The sequence below is a fragment of the Camponotus vicinus genome, unplaced genomic scaffold (genome assembly GCF_025532165.1).
Source record: "Camponotus vicinus isolate PSW18456_S1 unplaced genomic scaffold, iyCamVici1.0 SCAF_1, whole genome shotgun sequence".
Taxonomy (NCBI): domain Eukaryota; kingdom Metazoa; phylum Arthropoda; class Insecta; order Hymenoptera; family Formicidae; genus Camponotus; species Camponotus vicinus.
The window spans coordinates 10495662-10521364 of record NW_028141945.1 but is presented as its reverse complement, the minus strand read 5'-3'; the positions used below and the strand labels follow the sequence as shown (position 1 = coordinate 10521364).

The following is a 25703-nucleotide window of genomic DNA, read 5'->3' as shown; positions in this document are numbered from 1 at the left end:
CTTTGCACATGACAGTTTGACTGCCGTGATTAATAATTCTACCACTGCCTCTAATAATCGGTGAGATGATCTGGTCGAGAGATACGAACCGGTGACGGCTACTCAAAATCGACGGTATCCGAGTGATTTATTGATTTATTGAACGGCAACGCGGTGTATATGTCATTGTCTTGATTGATGTAGGTGTAATATGATTACAATGTAGAAGTAGAAACAGTTATTATCAGCTTATAGTTTGTTGTGGATTTTTCAGCGATGCTAATGATGCTTCGGCTGTCGACTTTTATTTTATATCGAAATAAAATTCTTTTTTATATATGCAAGGCTAATTAAAAAAGTAAACTTAAATTTAAACAGGCCATCAGAGCTAAACGCGGATGGTAGTGCGTAAGTTCAACGAGAATTAAGTTTTCGTTGAAATTTATTTGTGTGCACAGGGCACAAAATTTTCTTGGTACGATACCAAGCAAATTTTAAATAATTCTCAATTCGAGAAATTATTTAATTATTATCCCTCTATTTCCCCCCTGTAGTGTTGTAAATAAATATATTTCTTCATATAAATAAATGTAATAAATTGAAAATTTCTGTAAAATATTTATTTATTATACTTTTGTATTTTTTAAAAATTATAATTTGAATTATTTTATTTAATTAAATTACATAACGTATAAATTTAATTAAATTACATAACGTATAAATATCACTCTGCGTTTGTATTGCAAATGCGATACAATAATTTTCAAATTTTATGTATGAGATATTAACTTATTAAAATAAATTTATTATATGTAAACGATTCGAGATTTATATACAACAATTTATATGTTTATTATACATTTATATATAAAAACTACACAGTTCCGAGAAATGAAAAATACAAGCTATTAATTTTATATCTTGCAATGCTTGTCAAAATAAATTAGTTTTTTCCTGTTGGTTTATAAATTAATACAAATAGAGTGCAGCAAAAAAAAAATGAAAATTTATTACATGTTAAAAAAGAGAAAATTCTTAATCTATTTCATCGATAATAATAAGTGTTAACAAGTGTGCGGGAAAGCAAATTTATATCCTGACGTATAATACACACACACACACACACACACACGAAAGAAATTTATGTAATATCTCGCTCCCTCACCTGACATAATCCGATATGTCTGCAGTAAAGAGCCAAGAATCCCTTAAGAAACATACCTGTAAACGACGTAACCGGCGTCGTTGGTCAGCTCGCAGATCCATGGACACGGTTTTATCGGTATAAGTATAGTGGTGGTGTTGGACGGGCCATATGGAGGAGTCATGTTATACGTGGGATGCGACTGCGAAAACAGAGGAAGCGATTAAACGCTCGTGGAAAAACGATCGAGGAATGAATGAAAACCTCCCAGAAGCGGCGGATTAGCCGTAGCTGCTACCCTACCTACCCGTTTGTCCTTCCAGCCCACCAGAGGTGGAAAACAGATGACGAAGCTCAAAATCCAAACGATGGCCACCAGTATTCTGGCTCGTTTCGTTGACATAAGCTGGATTTATGGAAATGAAAAAGAGAGACGATTAACGTCACGATAAGTAAAAAAGATGATATGCTCATCGACTCGTGCAAATTCTCGGCAATTTAAATATTCGCAAGTATCTTGTATTTCTCGATTTTTCACTTTCCGATATGCTAGATTTTACATTGTCCGAGAGATTTTTGCAACGAAATATCTATAGAACCGCTTCTGCCATTTTATCGTATTAAAATCTCTTTATAAGAAAAATATAATAGATTAATGCGTATAATCGGCCGCGAAATCAAGTGTTGCGAATGGAATATTTCGAACAAAAATGAAGAGTAAAATAAAATTTGAAATAAAATTATAAATGACTAAACAAGTCTCTAAATCTCGTCTATAAAAAAAATTTCTTCCAACTCGACCGCGTATCTCTCGTAATCACAAGTGCTCGCGATTACGCGGAATATTTCCGATCATACCGTATTGTTTCGCTTTGCATAAGTACGTCGAGCTGGACGAACAAATCGATTGATGCGTAATGCACGGCAGATCTCTCTGGGATAATCGTTTTCACGAATGCCGAGTGGTACTTGCCTGAGGATAACTGACTGGCCTGGTCACAGCCAAGTACCTATCCAAGCTGATGGCGCATAAATTCAATATCGACGCCGTGCACATCCAAACATCGACCGCCAACCACACGGAGCACCAGAGATCTCCGTATATCCAAACCTTTTGAGAAGAACGTTTACGGGAAATATATTCAATATCAATGACAAGGAGAGTCTTTCGTTATATTGGGCTTTAAAAGCACAACTATAGATTAGGAAATCCTCTTATCTCTACCGCGAGCAATCGAATTCAATATTAATTTTGACTATTTAGTTTTTCCATCCAAGATTTTTCATACGAAGTATGAAATGTAAAAAAATGCAATAAATTTAGAATTGAAAATGAACGACTTTCCATACATCTTTTTCTCAGACATGATAAAGCGGTGTAAGATAGATACATTAATCGGCGTCATTAATATCGATCATACGTAATATTATTATTATTTGCAAAATGTAGCCGACAAATAAGATATAGAGCCGGCAGCTGTCAAAGATTGAATCGATTCTCATTCGGGTCGACGATGCATAATGTAACCACAATGATTCATAATGCAACCATGTACAATAGAATCCCATGTACCATGCATGCAGCATGCGTGATGCACATTGCACGCACAACGCATTCGCATAATGATGGGTAATACAACATGTGGCTCTCTACGGGGTGGCAAACCACCTGTTCAAAATGAGCTTCGGCTCGAGTGGTGTTAAGCATGATACCGATATTGGAATTCAGTAATTAACCTTCATTATTTACCGTCTGAGGTAAATTACTATAGCTATGAATATACGGTCCCGCTCGACAATTGCAATTAAAATCGATTCGCTTTCGTTTGACGATTTTTTGCATTTATTGATCATTTATTTGTTCTCTTTTCTGTCACGATTTGAATGAATTATTAAAAGAGATCTCCGAAAATTTGATTTACTGAGAGAATAATTTTGCGATTACAAACTACAGACAATTACGCAAAATTATGCAATTATTAAAGAAGAATTTTTGTCATTTTTCGAGAAAATTTTGCTCAATCAAATAAAATATTAAAAAATGTATTGCTAGTAATAGCATTATATGTATATATAAAAAACTTTGTGGAGATATCAAAAGATTTGCGAATAACATTCTTCACGTCCATTTAAATCAAGGAAATCTGTTTAAATTTAGTTGCCAAGTAAAACCTTGAATACGTTATCAGCAGCTAGCGAGAGAGAGCTTTATTAATTGCTCGTTATTGTTTGCTTGTCTATGAATGTACATAGATACATACACATGCACGTATATAACGCAACCGTTCCGATTCTACTTTTGTTCTCAGCCTGGCTGAGCAACGCATTATTTAATTAAAATCAATTTTATCATATAATCAGCAGACAATAGCTATATAGATAAGTTTTATCGACAAGCTTGGGGAATATTAATTGAACGATATCTAATTTCAGGAAAATGCTAATCGATATTCGCTTTCGTTTCACCGCAAATACTTTGATCGAAACGATCGTCTTCGCGTTTATGAATATTCTAAGAAATTTACATCCATTATCACATTAAGTTATTCTTCCCTTAAATGCAGATATTGAGGGCACTCCTCCGCACCGCACGTCTCCGCGTCCAAGATACCCGTTATTGCTTCTTTCTTTCTTGACTTTGACTGAGAAACGCTTTATGCCGCGCCACTCGACCGATTCCTTCTCCGGAAGAGAAAGGGCAAGGAAGAGAGACGTTTCAGACGGAGCAGAAAGAATCGTATCATGATAAGTGCGCGAAGAAAATGAAAGAAAGAGGAACTAACTCGCGCTATCGTCGTGTAAACTTCAGCTCCTAAATGGAGCACCTCGTTTTGGCTCGACCTAAAAGAGACTCGTGTCACTTCCATACACCCGCGCCGTCAATTACCGACTCGTTTCCGTCAAACATTTTGTACGCACGCGCGCGCACACACACATACATACATACACACACACATAAATATCGCGAGCATCGCGGGAATTCAGGCTGGAAGCACCAAAGGGAAAAGCCAGCAAACTGTTGCGTCCTCCACGAATCTCACTTAACCGGCACATCTCGTTCGACGGTGATACCAAGATGGAGTGAACCATCGCGTCTTTTCGTGACTTTTTCCAATCGCATTAGAAAAGGATGAGATCAAAAGGAATGATGCTACGAATTGTAAAAAAAAATTCTATCACATCGTGAAAGGCAAACGAGTGTACATTTTATGATCAACAATATGACAATCCTTCGAAAAGGTTACAATTTGGAGATAAATAATATTTAGATTAATATTTAGATAGATAATATTTTATTATTATATGAAATCATTTTTTATAAAAATTATATAAGAAAAGATAGTTTAAAACTATGAGAAAAATATATAGAGTGACCAATATTTTAGAAAAATTGAGACTGTCTTTCATGTAGTAATATTGAACGGATAAAAGACAAGGATTATTGCAACGATTCATCGAATCGAAGGATATATTTTATGTGATTATCATTATACCGCTAAAAAGACTTTTAAAGCAGAAGCAGAGAGAGAAGGGAAAAGAGAGACTATAATATCCAAAAATTCGAAATAAAATATACATTTCTAAAATTGTTTTTGGGTTAAAATTTCCGCGATTAACAATGTGACAATCCCTTCGAAAAGATTATGATTTTGGAATAATATTTTATTATTATGTAAAATCATTTTCTAAAAAATTTTGTTGTACAAGAAACGATATTTTAAAACTATGAGAAAAATATATAGAGTAAACAATATTTAAAAAAAATTGATTTCTGTCACCTAAGACAGTGTCTTTCATGTTGCAATATTGAACGGATAAAAGACAAGGTAGCATTACTGCAATGCTTCATCAGATCGAAGGATATATTTTATGTGATTATCATTATACTGCTAGAAAGATTTTTAAAGCAGAAGCAGAGAGAGAAGGGAAAAGAGAGACTATAATATCCAAAAATTCGAAATAAAATATACATTTCTAAAATTGTTTTTGGATTAAAATTTCTGCGATTAACAATGTAACAATCCCTTCGAAAAGATTACGATTTTGGAATAATATTTTATTCTTATGTGAAATAATTTTCTAAAAAATTTTGTTGTACAAGAAACGATATTTTAAAACTATGAGAAAAATATATAGAGTAAACAATATTTAAAAAAAATTGATTTCTGTCACCTAAGACAGTGTCTTTCATGTAGCAATATTGAACGGATAAAAGACAAGGTAGCATTACTGCAATGCTTCATCAGATCGAAGGATATATTTTATGTGATTATCATTATACCGCTAGAAACACTTTTAAAGCAGAAGCAGAGAGAGAAGGGAAAAGAGAGACTATAATATCCAAAAATTCGAAATAAAATATACATTTCTAAAATTGTTTTTGGGTTAAAATTTCCGCGATTAACAATGTGACAATCCCTTCGAAAAGATTATGATTTTGGAATAATATTTTATTATTATGTAAAATCATTTTCTAAAAAATTTTGTTGTACAAGAAACGATATTTTAAAACTATGAGAAAAATATATAGAGTAAACAATATTTAAAAAAAATTGATTTCTGTCACCTAAGACAGTGTCTTTCATGTAGCAATATTGAACGGATAAAAGACAAGGTAGCATTACTGCAATGCTTCATCAGATCGAAGGATATATTTTATGTGATTATCATTATACCGCTAGAAACACTTTTAAAGCAGAAGCAGAGAGAGAAGGGAAAAGAGAGACTATAATATCCAAAAATTCGAAATAAAATATACATTTCTAAAATTGTTTTTGGGTTAAAATTTCCGCGATTAACAATGTGACAATCCCTTCGAAAAGATTATGATTTTGGAATAATATTTTATTATTATGTAAAATCATTTTCTAAAAAATTTTGTTGTACAAGAAACGATATTTTAAAACTATGAGAAAAATATATAGAGTAAACAATATTTAAAAAAAATTGATTTCTGTCACCTAAGACAGTGTCTTTCATGTTGCAATATTGAACGGATAAAAGACAAGGTAGCATTACTGCAATGCTTCATCAGATCGAAGGATATATTTTATGTGATTATCATTATACTGCTAGAAAGACTTTTAAAGCAGAAGCAGAGAGAGAAGGGAAAAGAGAGACTATAATATCCAAAAATTCGAAATAAAATATACATTTCTAAAATTGTTTTTGGATTAAAATTTCTGCGATTAACAATGTAACAATCCCTTCGAAAAGATTACGATTTTGGAATAATATTTTATTCTTATGTGAAATAATTTTCTAAAAAATTTTGTTGTACAAGAAACGATATTTTAAAACTATGAGAAAAATATATAGAGTAAACAATATTTAAAAAAAATTGATTTCTGTCACCTAAGACAGTGTCTTTCATGTAGCAATATTGAACGGATAAAAGACAAGGTAGCATTACTGCAATGCTTCATCAGATCGAAGGATATATTTTATGTGATTATCATTATACCGCTAGAAACACTTTTAAAGCAGAAGCAGAGAGAGAAGGGAAAAGAGAGACTATAATATCCAAAAATTCGAAATAAAATATACATTTCTAAAATTGTTTTTGGGTTAAAATTTCCGCGATTAACAATGTGACAATCCCTTCGAAAAGATTATGATTTTGGAATAATATTTTATTATTATGTAAAATCATTTTCTAAAAAATTTTGTTGTACAAGAAACGATATTTTAAAACTATGAGAAAAATATATAGAGTAAACAATATTTAAAAAAAATTGATTTCTGTCACCTAAGACAGTGTCTTTCATGTTGCAATATTGAACGGATAAAAGACAAGGTAGCATTACTGCAATGCTTCATCAGATCGAAGGATATATTTTATGTGATTATCATTATACTGCTAGAAAGACTTTTAAAGCAGAAGCAGAGAGAGAAGGGAAAAGAGAGACTATAATATCCAAAAATTCGAAATAAAATATACATTTCTAAAATTGTTTTTGGATTAAAATTTCTGCGATTAACAATGTAACAATCCCTTCGAAAAGATTACGATTTTGGAATAATATTTTATTCTTATGTGAAATCATTTTCTAAAAAATTTTGTTGTACAAGAAACGATATTTTAAAACTATGAGAAAAATATATAGAGTAAACAATATTTAAAAAAAATTGATTTCTGTCACCTAAGACAGTGTCTTTCATGTAGCAATATTGAACGGATAAAAGACAAGGTAGCATTACTGCAATGCTTCATCAGATCGAAGGATATATTTTATGTGATTATCATTATACCGCTAGAAACACTTTTAAAGCAGAAGCAGAGAGAGAAGGGAAAAGAGAGACTATAATATCCAAAAATTCGAAATAAAATATACATTTCTAAAATTGTTTTTGGATTAAAATTTCTGCGATTAACAATATAACAATCCCTTCGAAAAGATTACGATTTTGGAATAATATTTTATTCTTATGTGAAATAATTTTCTAAAAAATTTTGTTGTACAAGAAACGATATTTTAAAACTATGAGAAAAATATATAGAGTAAACAATATTTAAAAAAAATTGATTTCTGTCACCTAAGACAGTGTCTTTCATGTAGCAATATTGAACGGATAAAAGACAAGGTAGCATTACTGCAATGCTTCATCAGATCGAAGGATATATTTTATGTGATTATCATTATACCGCTAGAAACACTTTTAAAGCAGAAGCAGAGAGAGAAGGGAAAAGAGAGACTATAATATCCAAAAATTCGAAATAAAATATACATTTCTAAAATTGTTTTTGGATTAAAATTTCTGCGATTAACAATGTAACAATCCCTTCGAAAAGATTACGATTTTGGAATAATATTTTATTCTTATGTGAAATCATTTTCTAAAAAATTTTGTTGTACAAGAAAAGATATTTTAAAACTATGAGAAAAATATATAGAGTAAACAATATTTAAAAAAAATTGATTTCTGTCACCTAAGACAGTGTCTTTCATGTAGCAATATTGAACGGATAAAAGACAAGGTAGCATTACTGCAATGCTTCATCAGATCGAAGGATATATTTTATGTGATTATCATTATACCGCTAGAAACACTTTTAAAGCAGAAGCAGAGAGAGAAGGGAAAAGAGAGACTATAATATCCAAAAATTCGAAATAAAATATACATTTCTAAAATTGTTTTTGGATTAAAATTTCTGCGATTAACAATGTAACAATCCCTTCGAAAAGATTACGATTTTGGAATAATATTTTATTCTTATGTGAAATCATTTTCTAAAAAATTTTGTTGTACAAGAAAAGATATTTTAAAACTATGAGAAAAATATATAGAGTAAACAATATTTTAAAAAAATTGATTTCTGTCACCTAAGATAGTCTTTCATGTAGCCATATTGAACGGATAAAAGACAAGGTATGTGATTATCATTATACGGTTAGAAAGCTTTTCAAAGCAGAGGTAGAGAGAGAAGGGAAAAAAGAAATTATAATGTCCAAAAATTTGAAATAAAATATACATTTCTAAAATTGTTTTTGGATTAAAATTTCCGCGATTAACAATGTAACAATCTCTTCGAAAAGATTACGATTTTGGAATAATATCTTATTACTATGTAAAATTTTGTTGTATAAGAAAAGATATTTTAAAACTATGAGAAAAATATATAGAGTAATCAATATTTAAAAAAAATTAATTTTTTGAGAGTTTTTCATGTAGCAATATTGAACGGATAAAAAACAAGAAAGCGTTACCAAAATTCGAAATAAAATGCATATTTCTGAAATTGATTTTAGATTAAAAGTCCCAAATTAAAATTCTAATTAATTTCAAATCGGAAAAGTTGTACTCGTATATACGTTCGTATATTGTATTTTTCTCTCGTTTACTCTGATATTGTAGAATACATCTCGTATGTCACATGTGGATACATTGTGAAGTAAAATTCGTTCTGTTCGAATTGCGAAAACACGTAGATTGTGTCGAAAACCTCGCTAACTGTTGAAAACTGCACGCTAACGAACAACCAATAAATAGAATTTCATTGATGATCAACTCGTTGTTATCTCGACGTGTCGTAATGCCTTCGCCTGATGCTATTATACGTATACATACACGATCATCGTGTGAAAAGTGGACTATTGATCGCGACAAAGTGACTATCGTCGATTCAAGATGCAATTTTGACGGGGCAATTCAAAACACAGAATGCCATTCAGAAACGGTACATTAATAAAACATGATAACGGTATTTGATAACGAATATTTGGCGCGATAAAGGATCTTTATCGAATATTTCTCTTTTATCATCCTTTTTCATTGTTTTTACACAACAACGATGGCATTTATTGAAAAAAATAATTTGCATCGAACCCTTTATTTTGATGATCGCATTCTGTCCTTTCATCTTTCAGTATCTATTCATGATGCGATTGTCACAATTGATCAAACACGTAGTGAACGAAAAGAACTTACCTTGTAGACCTCCCAGGTTGCGCTGAATGGCAAGACGGCGACCCCGACCATTAGATCGGCAACAGCCAGGCTCACGATGAACATATTCGTCACGTTCCTCAGCTTGTTGGTGCAGTAGACGGCCAATATGACCAGGACGTTACCTACCACCACCATGATATTGACAATACCCAAGACGATTAGAGTAACCACGTTCCACAGGCTTGACCACTCGACGCCCTCGTGCAAAGCAGCGCATGCGGTGGCGTTCAGCTCTCGCATTTTAATTAACTCTCGCGGTCCTCGGATGCGCCCGTGCGATCTTGTCGAAGGACTCCGCAGGATTTTGTGCACGACAACGATGATGAGAGATGCGAATCGGAAAGAACGCGCCAAACACCTTGAATCGCCATAATCAGGAAATCAAAGTCCTCCTTCGTCAAAGGTGTACAACGGCACTTATCAATTATCACTCTGTGATCTTCGCGGTTTTCACTAGATTCTTCGCATCACCAATAATGATGAAGTCTTTGCGATTCTCGACGGTTGATTGATTCACTCGACGAGTCGCGGGACTAGAACTTGAAGACGCTCGCAGTTTTCCCACAGTCCTTGGACTCGAGGACACACAACCGCGCTTTCTTCGTATATTAATCTATTGACTAGTTATTTGATCGATTAATTGTTTTTTTCATCAATTTACACCTTACGCATCATTGACGTGACTTTACATTACTTTATCTCGATTGATCGTTACTTTAGAACAAAATTACACGGATCGTTTTTCTTTCTCTGGATTATTTCAAAATCATCGCTGGATTATTAAAAATGATAGTCGGATTCGTCAAACGAGATATCCTTATTTTTGCATCGATGTAAATTATTACACTTGTTAATTATTACACTACGCAAATTATTACACCTGTTTTCTCTTTCCGATATTTTTGTTTCGCGGGGATTATATTTGTGACTTTCGTTGAACACAACCGTTAATTGAGGACCAATCCTCCATATGAATTCCCGTCGATATTTCCACAATTACGATCGGATAAACTCGTTAATACGCACGTCGGACACGTTCACGAGACACACTTGATTATACACTGTGCAATCCTGGTAGTTTTAGTTTCGCGGTCGCGAACGCGATCACGTTGTTTCGGATAATCGATAATCCTCACTCTCTCTTCCTCTCTTTCTCTCGGGTCGTTTGCGTTGTGCACCTTGGGTATCATCTAACGTTACGTGGCCTTTAAACAACGAGTAGACAGTGTTTTAGACAGCGTCGAATCCACTAGCGAACTATGACAGTCTGTTTGTTTGAATGTCTGCAGTTCACTCGTCTTCGCGTCTTCTCATCGTTTGCGAATTACTATCGCGATTTACATCTACATCAACGAGACACATCATATCTCTCGAATTTCATCAACATGAATTCGTAGATCACATTGCTTTCTCAAGCGTACTCTTCTCTTTATCAGGAGCACCTTTCACTCCAGGATCTTGATGGAATCTCCTCGATCTTCTGATAACTTCTTGATTATTCCGCCCTCGTCCGGAATTTTTCCTACGCGTCCCTTCTCTCGCCGACACGGTTATACCCGAAATTATGTCGATCGAATGAAAGAATCTATCGCGATTCTATAAACGATACTTCAATGCTATCTTGCGCGGAAACGGTTCCCGCTGGGGGTGATTCTCGGCAGAAACCGTGCGATAAAATCGCCCTATGATCGCCGACGTCAACACGAAACTCCGCATTGTCGCACGATCCACGTGTCACAGTCCATTAGCCTTTTCCTAAAGAGAAACGGCAGAGTACAACAAGGGAAACGTATCTTAGCGAGCAAATGTCGCGCGTGTCGTGATCGTTGTCGGTTTTTTCCCTTCTTTTTTCGTCCTTCTTCCCCTTCTCACAGTAGTAGCAGGTTGCAATCTCTGCTCCGGAGATCGCTTTAGCTTCCCTGTATTGCTTCGACTGCACTTTTCGTTTCCGCCACGCATACAACGATCACATACCCATCCAACGTAGCTCTTCCTCCTCCTGCGGCTTCACCCTCTCGTGACGGGAGGTACTTCTCCTTCTCCTCCTCCGTCTTTCCTTACCAAATCGAATCCGACAGAAGTCTTCCGATGTTCATTCCGCTCGAAAGATTGACGTTATCCCACCAAGAATTGAAAACAGCGTCGTCGCTTCTATTAAGCACAGTCGTTGACTGGTATTCTCTTCTTGAATTTTATCGACCTCGAAACGATCGGTTGACTGCCTTCTTCCTCGATCTCGTTCTCAAAATAAGGGGTAGTTTGATCCTTCCAGGAAGCTAATCCTATTGGTATAAATCGATAGCGATTTCTTGAAATCTTAATTGCACATCTTTTACTCGCGTAGATATATATATATATATATATATATATATATATATATATCTACGATATAAATTCCAAAGACATGTAAGAAATTTTTCTATATATATATCTACGATATAAATTCCAAAGACATGTAAGAAACTTTTCTATATATATATATATATATATATATATATATATATATATATATATATATCTACGATATAAATTCCAAAGACATGTAAGAAATTTTTCTACACAGAAAAAAAATAAGTGTCAAATCAAAACTTATATACTTAAACTAACGCGTTCATTGTTTCGTATATACGCAACAATTTATAATTTTCTTAGAAGAATTTAATAATTTTAAATTTCAACAATATTACAGTCTTATTTTAATATTATAATTGTCACCTCAAGAATATATAATTATTTAATTCTACTTTAAGAAAATTATAATCTTTGATTTAAAAATGTTATTTTCTATCTAACATTGTTTCTTTTCCATTCAAGAAAATTAAATCTTAAATCATAAGAATATATTTTTCTTGATTGAACTACATAAAATGGCTTCATTCAGATAAGCAATTATTCAAGCAATTATATTTTTCTTTAATTAACGCGATATAATCTCATTTCAAGATTTCCATGTTAAAACTAAATATATTTTCAAAACAAGAATGTTTTTTCTAGGTACTTGAAGAATTTTAAAACGAAGAGATTTTCATTCATTTCCTGGGCTTGCGCTTTGTGTCTTTTCTGCCCTCACTATTAGTAATTATAATAAAATTATAATAAAATTATAATAAATAAAATTATAATAATTATAATAAAATTTCCCGTCGTCAAATGAATTCCCTTCGTGTTTGCTTAAGAACGTACTACGATTTTCTTATCGGGGTCTTTGTAGATGAGACGAAACGCTTTGAACTTTCACATTTGAACGGACACGATCGAACGATTCGCGCAGACAAATTACGGTCGTGTGATTGCTACGTGACTGCCGCGAGAGTGAAAAATTATTTTTCTCTTAAATTTCGCTTCTGCCAGCAAGCGTTGAACGGAGCAGCAATTTTTGCTGCTTGCTTCGCGAGCGGGAGAGAGCGCTTCTCGCTCAACCTAACGACGAATATCTCATATAATCTTCGTTGAATGAAAATCTCTATCCCGCGATCGCCGTTTTTTATCGTGCCGAGAGAATCTCAACGTGTATAAACGGCTGCTCGTTACGCTCTCGGATGTAAAAATCGAATTACTCTCGTTTTATGTTTGATAATCTCCCAGAAAAAGAGGGAAGGACAAAGGTTAAATTATTCTTCTCCTATTCTCATAAACTTCAAATTAAATTCTCGAATCGCTTTAGTTCGCACGAAAATTCCCATCCTTGCCGATCCTGTGATCTTTCGCGATATTATGTTTAATTTCTTCCGACAATCACAAAAATGGACAAAAGTGCGAATCAAGCTTTCAATTATCATTGACGTTTCTTCTCGTATCAACGAGTGAAGAAATAGAATGTGATCTTGAACGTATGTGTTGTATCTTTAACAAATCCGTGTTCCTATCTCGGAATCCCGATTCAGGACAATCTACGCGCGCGTTGATCGTCCCTACTGGGGATTCCCCTACACCTCCTGGTGCAATGAATTTGCTGTTATGCGGTCGACCGGAAATTGCAATCTATCCCTACAATCCTCCTGCCTTTTCGCAAGTTTTTATTGAAGCGCGCGCGAAAGGTTAACTGAAAAGATGCCAGATCGTCGGCAGATTTCTGGAAGTGTGATCACGTTCCACCGCGAATCGCGAGAGCTGAATTTTTGCCGCGAATTTTCTCCGGCGATCGTTCGCTGATGCGTTCGGAGACGAACGCGGGGTGAATTGACACCAAATTGATACTGAAAATTTCCCGCGGCAAATCCCGGTAGATTAATCTCATCGATCGAATCCGCGTGCCTCCCTCGCTTCGACGATCAGCTGCTTTTTTTTTCGGGCGCGCATGGGCGGTTCATTCACTCCCGGAAGCTATCGATATCGAGTCGTATCTCCCACGGTCGCTTTTGCCAAAAGAAATAAACGAAAAATGTTACTTCTCTTTCCAACGATCGTTCGCTACCGAGAAAAAGTAGACGCGAAACTTGAAATCGTTTGTTCAGCCTTCAACGTTTCCTTACCTTCCCTTCGCGCTATCCTTCTTGTTCCGCTTCAACAATCTTCACAAACGATTCGTCTCCTACTTATCGAGCGCGTTGCTAGATTTAGCTGCGAGTAGCTTCCCTCCGTTCGACGACGTTTCTCCTTAACTCTTTCGTTACCTCCGCTCGTCGGATTATATATTTCCTCGGAATCGAAGGAAACGCCGGACTAGATAGCTCGTCGACTGGATGGCTCGCCCTCGTTTGCACTTTGTAATTCAAGTTTGCGGAAGTAGCTTGAATCTTTAATTCAACCAATCTTGATCGGATATTCTAAGCTAATTCCGTTATGTCAGTCTCTTGAAAGTGTGCTTTTTCCTCCTTTTTCTCCCTCTTGCTGCCTAGATTCTCTTTCTCTTCTCTCTTTTTTCTTTCTTAGGCTATCGATTAAGAGGTCCAATAAACTGGCAATTATTTTCTCTCGCTCTTTTGGCGAAAAAGAGAGGCGCTAAAACGCCGCATGAATTTTCAATTATCTCTCTTCGCAGTTCGTTCGTTCGCACTCTTGCGGGTTTTCTTTAATTACATCTCATCTGCGCCGATGATCTGATATACCGAGTGAATTCCCAACGATCCCTTCGGGCTTGATAGCGATTTACTCTTCGGGGGATGCAAAACACCGGATGAATCTTCAATGAGGCAGCTACTGTCACTTTTCAGTTTTGCGGAAGTCCAGCTATTACGTTATCTATCCTCGACAATGATTTAAATAATAAAAACACTATGATGACGTTTAATTTTCACTTTAGAAGCATTTGTACAAAAAAAAACTGCTTTTATTTAAATAATTTAACGTTCGCTCTAGTTTTTGATAGTCTAATTTCGTCGAAGCACCTTCGAAATGCGCCGAAAAATGAGACACATTTTCCTGCGAGAAATTCGGTGTAAATAATCCGAGGAAATCGCGTTAATTAGCGTCGGCTTTCGGTCTTAAGCGGCCTAATTTTCGGTAATTCCAATTTTAATCACATTTCATATATATTTTCGCGAAAACACCGACGAAAATCTCGCTTTGATCTCGTCCTTTATATTTCTCCGCGTTTAAACATCAGTCGACTTATCCGTTCAAATCCTTTTTCACATTTCGACCCCCAATCGGTTCTCTCTTTCTTAATTACCTTGTCCTCCGTTCTTTTCCGCCGCTCAATTTTCTTCCCTCTCAATCCAAACGTTTAAAATGCTCCTCAGCTCGCCGCCTCTTTTTCTGATACTTCCTCTCGACTGCGTTTGCACTTTTTAATTGTCAATCCCCTTCAGTTATTGTTCCACTATCCGTGGATATAAAACGCTGCGAAATTTCACGATTTCGTTTGAAATCGCCGAGTGGCTTTACAACGATATTGACGACGCGATAATCCTTCTCGTCGATGCGGCGAAATAATTTTAAGCCCGGTCCAACTATTGGACGATCCGAGTGCCACTCAAACTTTTCAATGCCGACGAATTCTCCCTCTCCGGGTTCGTCAAGTAGTGCTTCTCCGCTCGACGCGGCCAAAGTTATCGTAGATCTCGGTCGAATTGCGTGAACATCTCGCGATTTTTCCAAGGGATTCGCTAACTTTCAGGAACAGCGGCGACGAGAGAGAAAGAGAAAGAACACTGCAAGGTAATCGAGAGCGTGTTGTCGAACGTGATTAGACGCGAACTGAAGCACGCCGGATAAATCCGACGAGCGTTTCCTCGATGGATCGTGTTCTGCTCGCGTTGCTTTCGTGATCGTTAACCGACAATGCAGTTCCGAGCTTGGCAGTTTGCCGACTCCGCGAAGGCAATTCTTGCCTCCTTATTTATATACAACCAATGCGCTCTACGATGACACTAATAAATGCAAGGGATTCAATGACTTGATTCTTGCAACGCACCTTTGCGAGGATGAGATTAGCTTCGTCTTAATTATCCTTCACTGGTCTTTAAAGAATATAGGTAACATTTAGATCGCGATTAGTGTTTACAGTATTATAATATGGATACAGTTTATAATAGTGTCAATCACACGACAAAGTACAGCAACGATCGAGCTAATCGATGTCACAAATTGCGGCGATAATGTTCCAGTCTCGCGTGTCCCTCGTGAAAGGAGTCTAATTTGATCAGTCTTAACGATTTCCGCGCATTAAGCCTCTGAAAATCGGAGTCTAAGAGTAAAAATCACAGCCAGTGAAGTGAAATTACGCTCGTCGATCGTCGCCACGATCGCGATCAGTCTCGTGTGCTCTCGTATGCGTATGTGGGTGTATGTGTGTGTGTATGTGTATATGTGTGTGCGCTCCTTCTTTCTTTACTCTCGTCGACACTTATCGCTTTAGATACTACTGGATGCGCTAAGTTATCTTCCGGCATCTGGCGCACTGTCTGTATCTAAGCAATCTAAAGAGCGCTGCTTTCTTGATGCGCTTCGATCGCATTATTTCGCTCGATCGGTCTTGCTACGGTTGCTTTAGGAGACCCTCTCGAAGTAACGCGCGTAATGCATCCCACGGGTTTCCCGATGATTTATTCCGCCCTCATGCTCATTCCATTCGCGAACGACAGCGTCTGCAAAAGAAAGCATGAGAAAAATCTCGTTGTTACCATGGTAAGGATTGACTATCAACTGTCGACGACTGCAATCGACGAGGCAGCCCGAAGTAAACGATAACGAGGTTGCACTTACAAGAAAATTTTATTCAGCTGTTACTTAGTTGTGTGTGTTTTCTCGACAGGGGAAAGGATATATTTGACGGAATAAATTTTATCACGAAAAAAAAAAATAAAATTTTTCTCTCTTCGAGCCTTGAACTTAATAAAGTAATACTTAAAAAGTATTCTAGGATAGAGTAAAATTAAATTTCTCTGTCTAAAATTAAATTTCTCTGAGTAAAATTAAATTTCTTGAGTCTAAATTTTTCAAGAAGTTGCTTTTAAAATAATTAAATTGATATTTTTTTCTCCATTTAAATTGAATATATTATCTTTTGTCTCTTCTCCTTATATCTGCACACAATATAAAAATTATTTACTTAAATTTAAGATAAAAAACTTGTGAATGTTGTAGAATATTAAATTAATGAATTAAAATTTTAAAAATTTTGATTATTAAATTTAATTATTAAATTACTCAAATATGTTAAGGTTGTTAATTATTCTTATTTTCTCATAACTAATACTTTGCAATAAAAGTAATCGTCTAAATTCCAACAATAATTATACAATCTTCAAATTTATTGAAAGTCTGAATAAATTTAGTAGTTCGATGCTATCACAAAACAAATCGGATATACCAGAAATGGAATGGTATGCGCAAAGTTGATAGAAAATTCGGTTCAAAGACTAGATGGAATTGAACGTAGATGAATGGACAATCTCGGGCGAGCAAAAAGGAAAACCGATGATGACAACTGCCACTCAAATACGAAATATACGCGGATTGGTCTATTATTGCTACAATCGGTATCATTATGCTTGTTTCTTTCTTCGAAAATTGCGAGCGATGCAAATGATTTCTTTCGACAATTTGATTTAGAAACTATACGTGTTAAGTCTGATAAAAATTAATTCTAATAAAAACTCTAATAAAAATAAAAAATTGTCGTATTTCGCTAGAAACGAATACTCGTGATAAATCATGTTTATGCGACATAAATTTTTTACAATTTTAGTTTTTCGCATTTAATTGCACATGTCAGTCTAATTTTACTCATATTTCACGTCATATATAAAAGGATAAATATTTTTATATTTATACATTTTTATACATTTAAATATTTCATAATTTGGTCATATTTCCAATGTTAATTTTTCACTTGATCTAATAAAAAAATATATATATCATAAAAATTATATTATAAAAATATATCTTTCGTATTATGTATGATATAATTTGTCCTTGTGTGCCTTCATCTTATTTGTAAGTAGGTTACATAAAATCCTGCTTCTTCTTCGTTTTTTTTAATTGCAATTGAGTACATCTCAACAGCACCTGGTGCATCCAAGTGAAACAGCCGCTCGATAGGAACGTTTGACGTAATTCATTGAAAATGTTCGAAGATAGAATCTGACGACAACAGAAAATTTCCGTGTATAACTGCATGTACAATAAAAAAAATATTAATGACGTAGTTAATAATTGGTGCATATATGCTTTTAAATAATTTAAAATAATAACACATCTCTCACAAAAGTATCTCATATAAAATTACAGAAATAAGTTTACTCTTTATAATAAAACTTTTTATTACTTTTTATAGTAAAATATACATCTGTACGATTTTTATTTTTCACATTATTTCATCTTTAATCCCTGATATATTAAAAAAGGGAAGAATATAAAGTCTTAAATTTTTTAAGATCTACTTCTTTTGAACTTTTCTTGTTACTTTTATTTTCATTCTTGTTTTAAAATCATAAATATAGATCAGAGAGCTCGCTAATTACAAGTCACAAAGAAACTCGGAGAAAACTGATACTTGCTTTTTTTCTATATTTATCGACATAAAAAAAATTTCACGTAAAAAGCAGAATCATGTACGTGGCTGTTAATCCTTTTTTTATCTGTGTGCAAAATGCGCAGTAACAAATATGACAAAGGGATTATCAGTGAAAAATATTAAATGATAAACAGAAAGAAGAAGGAAAGAAATAGAAAGCGGTAAAAACGCGAAATGTTCGTGCTATACTGAACACATATATATGTCTGCAGAGACAGCAAACAGTGAAATGCGGAGAGAGGCAATGCAACGACTTGCAGCCAGCAAGAGTATTCCGTTTATTAATTAACATTTGCCCTTTATCTTCACGTAAATGTGTATAAAGAATTATATATAAGCTCTTTTCACTCATTTATCGTTGACTCTTTGATGTTCATTCTCTTGCGAATCTCTCTGCATGATTCCTTTATATGTATTAGAATTATTATTTATTATATTCCATCATATCAGCTATTGAAATATTATATCACGCCTATAAAGTTATAATATTTGTCCAGCGTGATATAATATTTATTCATTAAAATAATAAAAATTCATTAGCACATGTGCACTTATGGGCTTAGCCTACATACATTTTGTTATTTTTAAAATAACATAATATTAAAAAAATATAAGTAAATATGAAAGGAAAGAAAATAATAATTCGAAAGAAAAGGGAATTAAAAAATACAATTTCATATTTATATGCAATGTAAAAATAGGATATATATAAACATATTTAAACTCGAATGGCGTAATATACATAAGGGAGAATGCTGCACTGTGAGAAGCTTTCCAGAACATTCGAGTAAGCGCAACGTTCATCATGTATGCATGTACGTTGGCTTGTAAAAGAGAAACGGTCTTTTATGCGAAGATGCGTGCGCGAAAGAGGATGATTATACTTTTACATGTACACAGTCTTTAATATATACTAGAACTACGTATTCCTCATCCGTTCTTATGTTTACAGAAGGTCGAAACTGTCGGAGAGTTAAGAAGCGCATCTTTATAACCAGAAATGAAACCCCGAAGGGTTAAAAAGCGCGTCTTTATAACCAGAAATGAAACTCTAAAGGACGCAAAGAAGGGTATTTTACGCGAGAAGCTCGATCTATTCTAATCATATCGTTCAAGTATAAGATATTTTACTTTATTTTATTTCATTTTATTTTATTTTATTTTATTATCTTCATAATTTTTATGTTAATTATGATAAGAGCCATTTATATAAAAAAATTAAATATAAAATCGCAAGAAATTCTGTATTTTCCACGATTAGCAAAATATGAATCACGCGATTATTTTTCGACGAGTAGTTTACGAAAATTTCGAGCGCCAAATCAATTTTCATAATCAAAATTAACTCGATAGAAAACTGTCTCTAACTCGGTGCAATTTCTCGAGAGATTGACTTTTAATCGGCACGTGACATAGCTCTTCATCGGAATCATGCCGGTGCTAAAGTAACGCGAGGCTGTTTAACGAGTCCGAAAACTTTAAATTGCTACATCCATCGAAGAAAAGTTCCGGAACGTTACCTTGCCACGCCGGTATCTTTCCATTCATTTTGGTGGCGTACATAAATTTTTCCCTTCGTATCTTACCGTAAGATTCGCTTTCTCGATCCGGCATAAATTCGACGCAGCTTCGATATCAGGATCGAATCTCTCTCCCTCTCTTTCTCTTTCTTTCTTCGTATCTGGTCTGGAAAAGTTTGTTCTTCCGGAGAAAAATGGAAAGGAAAGCACAAGTCGCGCGAAATTATATTTCGCTGATTAATAATAGATGTCAAACGTGAAAATCTCGATGTATAAAGTACAACAAACACATGCGGTGAAAATCAATATTGAGATATGGGAACGATTAATGTATATTTTTAAAAAAATATCTCGCTGAGAAACACGCCTCAAGTTTTTCTAAAAGCTTAGACACAAAAAAAGCGTCAATGTACTTCAATATATTTCTTAAATACAGTTGCGTTCGAGAAAAAGGTATCTCTCTACAAAATTACGAAATCATATAATAGATTAATATAAAAGTAAAATAAATTTTTTTCAATACAGGACATATTTATTTACATTTACGTATATTTAAATTTTTATTTCATATTTTAATTGTCAATAAATAGCATTAAAATCAATTTAATATTTTTAATAAAATAAAATAAATTTTTATAAATCAATTAATATACAAAGAGACTATTCTTAAAAGAATATATTATCTTACTTTTTTGCACAGGCACATACATAAGAGTAATATGATAGAAATTTTAATAATGTTTAATTAGATTTGAAATTAATACGAGAAATTAAATATTAAAATAACATTCACTTTTGATTGAGTTTTACAGGATTATCCGGATAAACAATGAGAATTTTTGCTCAACTACAATTAAGACGCCGTAAACGTATTGTCGAGATCTTCTCGTAAAGATTGCAAAGCGAAGACAAGTCCCTTCGGAATTGCCTCCGACTTTGACTTCGGCCCGACACGGAATAGATTCGCTCCCCTAGCGAACGTCGCTTATTTAATTTCAAGCGTAACTTCGATGAAATGACGTGAAAGAAGAGTCAACGAGAAACCAGTGGCGTTCTGAAGAAAGTTTGTGTAGCCTAAATGGGGATTTGAAAGGGTTTGTCAGTTTTCACTGAACGGTATCGTTGATACGATATTACTCAACTTTCGCGCCAATATAAATACAATTAAACTTGATTGATAAATCTAAGGAATATAATCAACCCGTTATATTTCGTGGATCTAAAAAAATGTTTTCACAATTCGTGTAATATAGAAAAAAAATTAATTATATGATTAATTAAACGTATAAATATAATATAAAGGAAAAAAATACGAAGTATTCAAAAGAATTATTATTATTTTAACACATATAGTGTTAATTATATAATATAATAGTAAATATTGTTTTGTTTAAAATGTGTTGTAAATTTACCATTTTATATAAAGACTTTAGTAGTAAATTACTTTTAATATACAAATTTAATATATTAACGAAATTGTTATTAATATTACCAAGTTGTTATTAATATTTCTAATATATGTATGCTTAATGAGTTTTGTTTAAAATGTGTTGTAAATTTACCGTTTTATATAAAGACTTTAGTAGTAAATTACTTTTAATATACAAATTTAATATATTAACGAAATTGTTATTAATATTACCAGGTTGTTATTAATATTTCTAATATATGTATGCTTAATGAGAGAGAGGAGAGAAAGATTATTTAAATTAATATTAAATTATAATAGCGAAGGAAATTATTATTTCGTTGCTATAATTGATAGCAAAGTCGATGATATTATCTCGAGACACTAGTGTGCCATTACTGCATTATACGAATCCATCGAGAATGATACGTAATATAAACCGTAGCGTAATTCAAGAGACTTTTCGACGATATCGCAACGATATATAATCGCAAAGATAATTAACGAATAATTTAATTCGTATGATTACTTCTGTACTGACAGTACGCGTTTTAACCAGAAGTTCGTCTCGATTATTCATTTCGTACGCAATTACGGCAATAGTGCATTAGTAGACGGAAATTTGCTGCGAGCTTATTCCAAGCACAAGTCAGGGAAGAGGCCGACGTTGACGTTAAGATGCCCAGAGGTGAAATGGCAGCGAGACAGAAAGACGGGCAAGATAGAAAAGCAATCGTCAATTAATTTGAAGCTCTGGAAATGTTGTTAACGATTCGTTCAATAGGCCGCAAACGGTCGTTTGTTTGTTCTATGAACTACGAGTTTATCAGGTTTATCATTCTAAGCCAGAATTACAATCGATTAAAACAAATCGAACGGTAATCAGCGATTCTTCAAAGTCGAAAGACTATAAGTTATCTATAAATATCATTTTTATATATTAAATCGGGAAAGAAGAAAGAAACATGTTCCGGAAGAAATAAATCCACATTAAATAAATTAGTTAAAAAATCTGAAGCTCGCGGAAAGTAATGTCGTTTTGTAATCGATTCGTACAAGAGTTAATTTAAAAAATGTAATTAAATTGTAAAAAGTAAAAGTTTTCAAAAAAGTATCATAATCATTAAGAAAGCTATTCGTAAAAATTGATTGCTATTTTAATAGTGATTATCATTATAGATATTATTATTAGAAAATGGCAGTAAATTAAATTCGTCAAGCACAGATAATATACAAGATAAAAGGCGTAAAATTGTAGTAAAAATTTCATACTATATATCATTTGAATAATAAAGAAGTACTTTCGAACTTTATATTTGCACGGCATGATAGTGGAAGAAATAATGGGAAATAATGAGATTCGAAGACAAACGCTTCCGCACCGCAATTAACTGCGACAAGCGAGAAAGAAACGTCGTTGAAACTTGCCATTTAAGGATGCTTTGTATGTACAATCCCAGCAAAAAGTAGCTGAAAATCAATATTAACGAATATATCCACTTTTGGTGTATTTTGAGTATGAGAAATTGCGTGGAATATTACAATTTGATCTTAGCTATAGGTCAGAGATGTATTTTTTAATATTTATTGCGTTTTTACTGAAATATTCCGAATTTTGTTAATCAAAATGATTAACTTTTGGCAGAGAATTTCGCCTTGTGTCAGATATATGGCTAATTTCATTGAATTATATTTAATATCTTTTTAACCAGTTAGTACTTGTATAATATTATTTGACCAAATATTTCCTCTGTATCTAAACTATACTTTTGCAAATTTTAAACAAATTCTGAATATTATTTCCATGTGTTTTTGTCATTTGAATCGACGTGGTTATACGTTTTCCATAAGAACACATGTTAATTCGGTGCAAATTAAAATCCTTATAACTTGTGAACGCTTTAGTGAATCGATTTAAAAATTGTACTGAAGATTCTAAACATATGTAAGGACATTCTGTACAATTTTCATTAAATTCTCAATATTTTGAAAATAGATATAAAACATCCTTAATGAATTGTAACGAAGCGAGAAATGGCACGTAAAAAAAGATGATCGAAATCCTTAAGATGATTACAGTAGCAACGTCTAATGACGGCCGTTAATACAGATGGCATAGCGTCTGTACATCATAGTCAAAGTGCATCTACTGTAATCAGACTGTATTGAAGCGGCAATGATTCGTGCATTAAGCAGCACATAATCGCTGCACGATCGGCTGTATAGTTAATCCCGAGGCGCGACTAAGTCATCAAATATTACGATGCCAAGCGATGACAAGCGGCCATAATTAGCTCATTAGTACTATATAAGAGCGTGGGAGTATCTCTAATTTCGACATTTAAAAATTTCCTCTTTAACATGATATAGCTTAATTAAATAAATTAAATAAATTAAATTAAATTAATTAAATAAATTCACTAATAATTGTAGAAAAAACTTGAACAAGTTAATAACGCGCATTTTTAATGTCGTATTAATTTCATGACAACATAATTTAAATCGCGGATGCGTGTCACATGTAAATGATACTCCGGATTTAATTAGTATACAAAGCGCGTCGTTAGAAAGATCAAGTTATAAATTATGAAAGCTATTATCATTATTCTGATGCTCGCTATAGAGTCTCACGGTATTATTACCATCTTTACAAATTTAGCGCTAAACTTTTGCCATCTGATTTTCTCGCGAATATACGACGGGATGTATCGCCCGCATAATTGTTATTAAACAAGTCGCATTATGTTGCAACGAGCGACATAGTTTAGTAATTATAGTTTGCTCCACTTATGGACATTACCCTGTTGGTGAATTATTAAACGGCTTAGGAGCATACGTCCATCGAACTTTCACGTATCGTTTGCGTATCGCGATACGCCAACATTGGCGTATCCAATTTTGTTTCGCGTGTATAACCATAGTTAATTATCACTCAAATATTTCGAATGCAGACAATAATCAATCGTCTCTCAATTAACTTAAAATCATTAATATGCAGATTAGTTTATCCGGCATCGTGTTTAGTTCTTTCCTCATCACTACGTATAATAAAAACGAGACTTTTATATTGTTTCAAATTACAATTCAATTATTGTAGAAAGATAAGAAAGAAGACATGCATGTGAGATAATTAAAGAGAAACAATGTATCTATATTAAATATAACATCTTATAAATGATATCAAACTATTACGAAAAACAATTTTATAAATGATACAAGAATTTAAAATAATAAAAAATATTTAGATATGAAGTACAAATGAAATTTAGATTTCCAAATAAAATGAATCTTTTGCTAAAATCACGGTTAACTATTTAAAAAATATATAACGATTGCTGGAACAAACACAAACATATACTTCCAATATTTTCTTTATTTTCTATCCATTTTATTTACTCATTTCGAGTGTGTCAAATTATCCTGCGCGAAAAGTTTAGTCTTTCTGATATCCCGGGTGTAAACTTTTTCGCAGATCTAATTTCCGTTTTCTCATTCACATCTCGCAAAGTTATATTCAAAACTTCGTTCTACCCGCATGACGTGCTCTCGTATTCTACAATAATCAAGTCTATTAACGTGAGATTTACGTGATCGAGACATTGCGATTTACACGAGATCTATTTCGTGCATTGCGTTTTATCATAGAAAGAATTAGTTGAAAATTGCCGATCGTACTAAAATTCTCACGACACTTTCGCAATAATTTTAATTTTAAAAATGAAAAAGCTTTGCGAATAAAATACAGTATTAAACGATTTTTAAATATGAAATTTCTGGCAATTTGATCTTTATTATACTAGAAAAAGCATTAAAATTATTAATTGTATATATCGTTATAATTATATCGTATTATATATGTACGCTGAGAAAAAATTATGTTAAATCAACAGCAGTGTAAATTGGAATTCATTTTATTAATTCAATAATATTATTAATCAAATCAATACATGGCGTATTGATTTGTGATTAATAATGTTATTAAATTAATAAAATAAATTCCAATTACACTGATGTTGTTGGTTCAACATTATTTTTTTGTCAGTGTAGTATTATATATTATTTCTTTTAGTATAAATTTTTATAAACATTTGTACTCTAAGAAAACAGTGTATTAATTAAGAGATAGAACAGTTGCTTGATTTTCTTCGCAATTCATTAGCATAAATAGCGATACGATCAACGAAGACACATATACAGGGTGTTTCATAAGTGGTGGACAAAATTTCAGGAATGGATTCCTCA

The 25703-nt window shown here is 33.3% G+C and overlaps 1 protein-coding gene across 1 annotated transcript in view; it reads right to left on the bottom strand.

The window, feature by feature from the left end:
• Positions 1–25703, bottom strand: part of Oamb (Octopamine receptor in mushroom bodies) — a 117382-nt gene that overhangs the window by 5622 nt on the left and 86057 nt on the right. The window contains exons 3-7 of the mRNA XM_083103016.1: positions 14047–16602; positions 9554–11856; positions 2097–2234; positions 1431–1529; positions 1201–1325 (exon numbers count right to left, since the gene is read on the bottom strand). Coding sequence (XP_082959142.1) covers positions 1201–1325; positions 1431–1529; positions 2097–2234; positions 9554–9814 — 623 coding nt within the window. The 5' untranslated portion in view covers positions 9815–11856; positions 14047–16602. The remainder of the gene's footprint in view (positions 1–1200; positions 1326–1430; positions 1530–2096; positions 2235–9553; positions 11857–14046; positions 16603–25703) is intronic.